Here is a 9,135-nt window from a genome sequence, read left to right on the forward strand (position 1 = left end):
TAAAACATTCTCTGCAACTGCTAATATTTAATGAATTCTGGCAATCTCTTAAGGGTTTTTGTTTGGTAGGACCATCACTGATTCATGTCATGTTCTTATTTCCACCTTCTGTGAATAATATAAACTAAGTTCTGTGTTGAGTTGAATGCTGTTATATCTCTGTTATTATTTTTGTGAACATTGTTTCTGTAATATATTGAATGTTGTTTTGTTATTGTGATTGTTGTTTAAGGTAATCATGCACTGCAATGTATAGATGCAAACGTTTTGGGCGAACTCTAGGAAGAATAGCTGTGGCTATGGCCCAGCGTATGGAGATCCCAATAAATCGTAAAGGACTTTTCCTGCGCAAAATGAACCTAGGGGTTAATAACACGTGTGTACCGAGTCAACCGTCCTCTAGGATATTTTTTCATGCTAATCAAATGTGTCTTTAGCTTGAAACAAGCTAGCGCAAACCGGTGATTAGCTTATAACGTTAGCTTTCGGGGGCATAGTGTAAATCACTATTTTATACCACTAACAAGAGTCAAAATAGCACCACACTTCAACAGTAGTATAGTGAGGGTCCGACATGTAAACTGAAGCATCGAGAACTTTGTAAGTGTACAGACAGTTTATTAAAACGATAGATTAGAAAGACAGTAGCGTTCAATTTTACATGTGGCTGCCATCTTGGAAAACAGGCACAACCATTCGAACCACAAACGCTGTGCAACCAGTAACGAGTAACATAGCTCAAACATAGTGTTCGTGGTTTGTTCATGTTTTTCAAGATGGCGCCCGCATCTATATCTTAGTTTAGAATTTGGGGAAATTGAGTGAGAGGATTGATGCCACATGTATAGCTATCCTTTTGAAACCAAATTGGACAAACAACAGTGTGTGGTTTTAATTTTCTTGGCCGGACACTTTGGCTTCCTGGAGTTTTAGCTGGTTGCCTGGCAACCTCACAGTGACAACAAGACTCGTAAAAGTCACTGCACTGGCCAAGAAAAAGGACAGCCAATAAGTTTGAATGTTGTTTATTGTAAGGATTAAACAAACAAGATAGAAAATGTTAATTAGTGAGTTGTAGAAGTGCTGGTTACTGTCTGCCTCCCTGCTCCCATAATTCACTGGGGTTAATATACCGCCCTTGACTTACCCTCCTTCTCCATTCCCTTATAGATAACTATATGCCGCCTCATCCTCTTCTCTTCCCCTACCCTCCTTCCTTCTTGCCATCCCGCCATAGCAACAATATTACAGTAGTTATGCTGGTTGGTTGCAGCTGGCTCCTTTCAAACCAACTGCTCCCCTTCATTACAGCCTATTATCCAGATGTAGGCAGCTGCACAGTCCCCATCGCCTCTAACACATACCCTAACCTTAAACGCACAAAAACACAGACACACACACAGGCATAAATACATACGGAGAAGCTTAACATGCTCACATACACATGCTAATGCACTTACACACACACGTGAACCAGAATGATGCACCACAAACACAAATGCCCACCTAAATTGAGTATTTTTTCCACTCACTGCACCAGATCCTCCCCCCCTTGTCACATCTAATGGCCACTGGGAGTATGTGTTGGTGTCTTATTAACATGCCATTATAGACATCCCACAGCCCTTACAGCTGCCCTGACCACCACGTCCATGTTGTCAGCATCAGTTTAAAATGTCATCACTAACAGGGAAACTGAAACTAGCATCGGAACGCTTTTTCTGCAGAAAGAGGCGGTGTGTCTGAGCATCAACACATTTAGGGTTCAGAAGGGAAATAGTGTGCTTTGCTGCATGCACGCAAGTGAAACAAGTGATTAAGGTGCAACAATGTAAGATAAGATAAGCCTTCATTGTCTCCTATAGGAGTAATTCATCTTGAGCATTCGAGAAAAACGAAATGGCAACACATCGCTCATAAACACACAATAAACATACAGTGTATCTTCTTGTATTGTAAGCTTCCTCCACATTTGTGTCCAGATCCTGTCGGCGTTACAGAAAGACGAGCAGTCGCGCAGACAGCGGCTACGCGGCAAGCTGGAGCAGGTCATCGACACCATGGCGCTGGCTAGCTGAGGACCGGCTAATCGAACGCCTCGGCTAGGGGGAGAACTGGCCACCCAACACGCCTTCCCTGACAACCTTTGTCGCCTGTGAAATTTTGACCCTCGACGTTTGAAGTCTGTCATTATCACCCTCACAAAAAACAACAAACAGCAGCGGAAAAAAAGACTGCAAAGGACACAAGTACCCAGCAGCAGCAGCCGCACACTGGAGAGACAGCAGAGTTTGGAAAGTACGGCCCTGCCGGCCGGGTTGGCTTTTTGTTTTTTCTGAGCCACCAACCCATGCCCCTTCACAACCAAATTAGGTGCACCCTTAGTCTCCAGCCAATATGGACCTCAGCTCAGGAGAGCGTTTATTTTTCATCAAGGTCCTCATCACATCTGGAGTCCTACAGGTGCAGCAGTTGGGTACTTTGGCCACAATCAGGACCGGTACATGCACATTGGTGACCACACACTCATCTTGCTGGATGTAGAGCTGGAAATGCTACAGGAAAAGAAAAAGGTATAAGCCACCAGCCAGTAGCTTGCCACAGCCAAGGCTACAGTTCAGACTGTGAGCCAATACAAATCCAGGATATATCATTGCAATACTTGATCCCTGTAAGGAATATGTCTTTTCTGTCTGCTGTCCTTCACAGAGAGGTAAGGGGTTAGGGACAGCTTACTGAGCAGCAGCTGTGGAGCTGGTATGGATTCAGTGTGTTGCTCAAAGACACTACAGCAGGGTGGATGCTAGGCAACACGTAGGCTGAAGCCACTGCAGGGCAACTAGGCAAAGGGACTTTGCAGGGAAACTCTTCCTCCAGTACTGACTCTCAAACTCTCTTAACAAGTACTCAACTATAGTCCAACAAAGGACATTTTCACTCTGCATTTGAGTTTATTTGCATTTGATTTGTCATTGCATTTGATTCTGTTTTCTTTTCTCTCCCCCAACTGCCCACTCTCCCCAGTGCTGTGCCACTTGTGTTACTGCTGAATTTGCACAACAAAGTCGAATCAAACGAGAGAAGAGGATATATGAATATATATATATATAAATACAAACCTGTTTTTTAACAAATGAAAAGTTTAAAAAAAAAAACATGTTTTTCCATTTTAATGTACAAAAGATAAGTTTGACAAGAGGATTTGATATCTCCAAGATGAAAAATTATGAAAACACAAAGGAAAAAGTCGTCTTGTGCCATGTTTTACTTTGAATGTTGTTTAGTGCAAAGAGACTTCTTTTTTATTAGATGAAATGTGCTATGATGATAATGTTGTCATGCTTAGTGACTGAAAGTGAGAGTTTAAAAATAGGTAGATGGCGATAGAGATATATATATATATATATATATATATATATATATATATATATATATATATATATATATATATATATATATATATATATATATATATATGACAGTTTCTATATTTCATGAGGTCATGGGATCATTGTGTGCTACATCTTTGGCCCAGAAGGTAGTAAAAAGACAAGTGATGTCTGTGAGCCAACCGACCTACAGTGCTTTTGTGTTTGTTTTAGAGAAACCAAATACATCGAGGCTTGCTCAGCTGATTTTAGGTGACGCAAAAACCATTCCTGTGGAAGCCAGCCTCGTGCTGTGGTAGCAGACAACTAGAAAGGCAGTAGGCAGACATTTCAACAGTTGAACCCTGGCACACACCGTGCTTTATAACTTCTTGTTCTTAATTTCTGGACTTCTCCTCTGTCTGAAAAAAAATGTTATGAGATGTGCCCTTCTAAATGAAGGACGGTTCTGATGGGCAGAAAAAGGTGAAAAAGTATTGTCATATTTTTTGCTTGTTTTCTAGTCTCCAGTAAAGACAGTAAAGCTAAAGGTGCCACTTTTGAAATGTGAATGTGGTTTTTGACAAATATAATGAAATGTAGCTTGATTTATGTATGTGTTTTGTACCAGTTGAAGGCCTAGCTCTTTTTTCCGTTTTATAGGGGTAAAAAAAACAAAAAAACTTCAAATGTTTTTTTTTCCTGTACGTGCTGCTCCACATTAACTTGCAGTGCTTCAAAAAACATGCATTCATAAACAAGTACCATTTGTACACTCTTAGGAGTTTACAAATGTGTTGTATTCCATTCTACAAGAGCTTCTTATGAAATGTAGAGCACCAAACCAGGCATTTCAACGACTTCCGGATTCTTCTATTTATCCCTGTTTGATTGGTTTGAAAGCAAATAGATTTTTTTTTTAAATGGTGATGAAAAAGTAGGTTAAAAAGCATCAAATGCACAATTTAGAACAATGTGAGGGATGTCTCCAAATGATTTTCTTTTTCTTCCTCAACAGTGCTTCCCTCAGATTTTTCCACTGTGACAGAGTGGAAAGGACTTTTGTTTCAGTCCAGTTCAGATAGCACAGAGCTTTGCAGATGCATCAGGAACCTTGCAGGCCAGGGCTGGTGTGATAGGCCGGGTAGGTTTCTCTCAAATTAAAAGTTACTATAACCCCTCTGAGTTATCGTTTTCGCTTGTCCAAGACCCTATACTTAGACAGTCTGAGCCCCAGTTTGAGAAGAGGAAACTGAAAGATCCCAGTTATTTCCAACCTGTGTCTTTCTTTCTCCAGTCATTCTATCTTGGTGATGGATTGTTGTGATTGAAGGGATTGCTGCTCGTGATGAAAATCCAGTGGATCCAACTCCTAAAATGCGTTTTAACACAAAGAATACGTCTGACAGTTTTTATATTGATCCCGTTTAGTCACTCTCCATGGCTTCAAAACATGCCAATATCGGAGGAGATGCTAATTTTAGCTGGCACAAAGAAATTACAGGTTCTCTGTCACCGCATTCACATGCTAAAGGATTTATTGTAACTTTAAAAAAGCCAACACGGAAAAAAACATTGCAATTGTAAACAAGGTTGTAATTATTATTACGATAAGCAGCATTGTTTTATTCCGTGCTGCTCAAACATGCCTTACAGACTTGCAAAATAGTTTAGCTTATATGTATATATACACACACATACAGTATATACACAATGGAATTTATGTGGAATAATATACTTTGAGTTGTGCATATTTCGTATGTACTAATGACTCTTGTCACCCAGTTGTGACTGGTTACCGTTTAACAGTCACCTTTTGGTGTCTGAACTCAACTGTCACAACCACCTGTTGCCTCTGGTTGACCTGTCGCTTTAAGTTCATAAGAAATCATAGCACCCCGTTGATACGTTGAATTGATTGGAATTGTTGGGACTGTGCAATTAGTTGTCTCTGGGCAGCAATCCCTCCAATCTAAGTTTTAAAATGGCAAATCATTTTAAGTTTTGATAAGAATGACTTTGAAATAACCTATATTATAATTTAATGTTACACTTTAACAATGAGTCAGTGCTATAAGTACCAGCTGTTAGTTGATGGTAGCTACTGCAGACGAGGCATTTAGCTAGCTAACATGCTGGTCTAAAAATTGATCAGAGTACTAAATTCATTGAACTATATTTTTCCAGCTATCTGCCAAAAGTGAACAATATATCTTCTCTCCCTCGTTGCCCAAGCACTGAAGGCCTCTTACATGGCTGACAGTGGGAATGTCACTTTATGGAAGTAAAAAAAAAAAAAAAAAAGTCAAACTTAAACTTTTGCAAATTTTAAAGCCATCTCCTTTTTTTGGACCTATCCTCATGCCACCAAATCAAACACATTGCTGCTGTCAAATAAAAACTCTTGAAAAGAGTAAATTACCCTTGATATAGTTTGGATTGTTATGAAATCCTTTAAAAATCCAGATCTATATATATATATATATATATATATGTATCATCGTGTAGTTCTCAGATGCTATGTTTTTATCTGACAGCAAATGTGTGTCTGAACAGAATAAAACGTACTGTATGTGTTACAATACTTGAACCACTGATCTACACAGGGTAAAACAACATACAGGACTGCTGACCAAAGCTTTATTCATCTACATGAGGAGAACGACTCTGGGACAAGAGCATATCTCTGATCCATCTTCTTTTCCGTTCTTCCACAAAATGACTCGAGCACTCCGCCATAGTCATTTAAATACCCCGTCATTGAACTGTTTGTATTTATGCTTGATGAATAGTGAAATTGAGGCGATGTTACTTCCGTGTACAGGCACTCGTTTACACATTCTGTTTTATTTGAAAGAATGACTAAAACAGTCTGAGGATGTAGACCACTGTATTGATGTTTGACTATTCACTGGCTTAATTTTTCTTTCGAAGAAGATGTGTGAAGATAACATTAGTGATGTTGAAATAGTAATGAGGCTTAGTTAGCGAAGTATGAAAAAAAAAAAAAGTGCTGCACCACCAAGAAGGCCCACTTGGTCTCTGGTGCTTCTGTTACTTAGTTTTGCTTCTTGCTCTCTGCTTCAGCACTTGTTGGGGCAAAAGATGAAAAGACTTGGGCAATGCAGAGTAAATACTTTGAAGGCTAGGGTACCACTTCATTTTTCCATTCCGTTGCTGTGGTGTTTGACTTCCACATTAAAAAGACAGTGATGAAGGATGAGAGTGGAGTGTGAGAAGGAAAGAGGTGGAGGGAGAGATTGACCAAACATAACTGTTCACTGTGCCTTGTCAGCCCCTTTCCCATACTGAAAATGATGTCTTTTGTCCTTCAAATCAATATATTTAAATATACATTTTGACAAAAATCATTTAAGATGGATTTTGAACTTACAAACTATTAATATATGCAATATTTTGTCTAATATGCTCATTGGTTTTCTTTCCCAGACTGAGATGAAAAGATTCATACCAATCTCATGTCAGAACGTTTAGCCAAGCTAGCATGAAAAAGGAAAGCGCTAGCCTGGAAAACATATGTCAACCAACAGTCTAAAGCCGACTAAGCAATCTTATTTATTTAAGTATGTTGTGGTTTTAGAAAGAGTGGACTTAACTAAAACTCATTACTTCAGTTTTTCACTTTGCTTTACCACTGCTCTCAGTCTTTATGCTAAGCTGAGCTAAGGTAACTACGTCCTGATTCCAGCTCTGCTCTTAACATACAGACACAAGACATGTGTTATCTCACTCTCTAAAACAAAAAAAGGAACATTTTCTTTTTTCAAATAACAAATCGTGCACCTACAAGCGCCACATAGCTAGCTAAATTATAGCCTACCTTATGTATTATTACATTTGTTTTACTTTTGAACAAAGCCATGCTGGCTGTGATGCTCGCATGTAGTCTTCCTGCTTAGCTAACCGTATCTTAGCTCTAGCTTAAAATTTAGCGGTAGACACGGGAGTGGTATTTTCTCATTTAACTCTGTGAATTCCCCAAAACTGTTTCTATTAAAACATACATAGATAAAGTAGGAACCCACTAAATATTTGGGATATTCTAAAAGCCATTTCTGAATCTATTCTAAGTGTTTGGAAACTGACTTATTTTTCAGTATGGGCTGCACCCTCCGATGTGACACCTCCTCAGACCCATATAGACACACCGACGCACAACCTTTATACTTCCCATCGTGTGCCATTTATGATCACTCTCCACACCGCAACACTCAAGTTACTGCAAGTTTCTCATCCCTCCAGTTCTCTCCAGCTTCCTCACCTGCTGAGTTCACTTTGATTAAAGTACATTTCAGAGAAGGCGCATAGGACATAAAAAACAACCTTCACACAGATTAAAGAAGAAAGGAAAAAAATATCTTAAAGAGTTTTAATACTTTATGAATTCTGATACCTTTTTAAGAGTTTCAGACTTGAAGCTGCTGTGACAGGTTTTGGCTGTTTCACGCCCGTGTAAATATCCTGCTCTTTCCTATTTTGCAGATTTATTACGTGTAAATAGACACGCATCAAGGAGAGATTAAACATGTTTTTTGCTAAATCTGTCTCGTCTGATGTTTTTATTCCCCTTCCCCATCCTTATAGAGTATACCCTTTTTAAAGTTATGGATTTGAAAGTTGTAACAAGTTTTAGGTTTATCTTAAGTGCACACCACCACAAGAGAACTTCAAAAGCAGTGTATATGAGGCTTAAATATTATTGTACTCTATGCATTCTGGTAAAGCAAAAACTACTGCTTGTGTTTGATTACCCTTCTGTTTTTTCACCACGGTGATGTTAATTAGGACATTGACATGGATAAGAAAGTGAAAATAATTATAATAAGGCTTTACTTTTCAGACTTTACTGCCAGAAATTGCTTCCTAAAGTGAGCCAGGAAGATTCTTAGCTCAGTTTTTAAGAGTACAACCACAGTACAATACAATCAAAAGACTGAAATGGTCCCAGTGTGTGCCAGAACAGTGAATCCCTAAATGACACTGTCAGATATGTGTGCTGTGTTGCAGTAATGATGTGATAGAAAATGTGCCTCAGAATCTCCTTGTTCAATTGATTTTGCATATACTGTAAATCTTTCAAAACAAACAGACCATCATAGATATAAAAAAATACAATATGTGTGGGTGGAGAAAATACAGCAAGATACAATGGATGTTGATGAGGTATAGGCCTATATATGGCTGTACTTTGTCGCATTTTTTTTACTTCCTGTCTTTTTTCATGTTTTTCTTAGCCACGCTGGCATTCTGGTGAGTTCTGTTTTCAGGTTCAGAGGTAGGAAATGCTTGTTTGTCAGTCAGTCAACCAACATTTCAATTCCTCCAGTACTTCGGTTTAGATCCAAATACCTGGCAAACTGGCATTTCTAGCATGAGATGTACTTCATGCAGTACTAATGTAACCATGCTTGAGTCCTAACTCTAGTGAAAAAGATACCTGCTAGACATTAACACGCTAACACACTGATGGTAGTCTATATCCACGACATTCCACTTCCAGGATTGGCCCGGTGCCTCAGAAATTCCGTCAGATGTGAGTTACTTCCTCTTTCTTTGTGTTGGCATTTTCAACTCTGGTGGATTCGTGAGGACTAAATGCTCCTCAGATCTCTGCAGGGTGAATCCAGACAGCTAGCTAGACTATCTGTCCAATCTGAGTTTTCTGTTGCACGACTAAAACAACTTTTAAAGTAAACATTCCACCAAAACAAGCTTCTTTCCGAGACTATTTTGTAGAAGCACCGTG

The 9,135-nt window shown here is 39.1% G+C and overlaps 1 protein-coding gene across 2 annotated transcripts in view; it reads left to right on the forward strand.

The window, feature by feature from the left end:
• Positions 1 to 6,364, forward strand: part of plxna1a (plexin A1a) — a 280,313-nt gene extending 273,949 nt beyond the window's left edge. For both annotated transcript variants that reach the window (XM_032520348.1, XM_032520349.1), the window contains exon 33: positions 1,983 to 6,364. In XM_032520348.1, the coding sequence (XP_032376239.1) occupies positions 1,983 to 2,078 (96 nt within the window). In that variant the 3' untranslated portion in view covers positions 2,079 to 6,364. The remainder of the gene's footprint in view (positions 1 to 1,982) is intronic.
• The last annotated feature ends 2,771 nt before the right edge of the window (positions 6,365 to 9,135 follow it).

Source organism: Etheostoma spectabile, chromosome 7 (assembly GCF_008692095.1).
Source record: "Etheostoma spectabile isolate EspeVRDwgs_2016 chromosome 7, UIUC_Espe_1.0, whole genome shotgun sequence".
Lineage (NCBI taxonomy): Eukaryota > Metazoa > Chordata > Actinopteri > Perciformes > Percidae > Etheostoma > Etheostoma spectabile.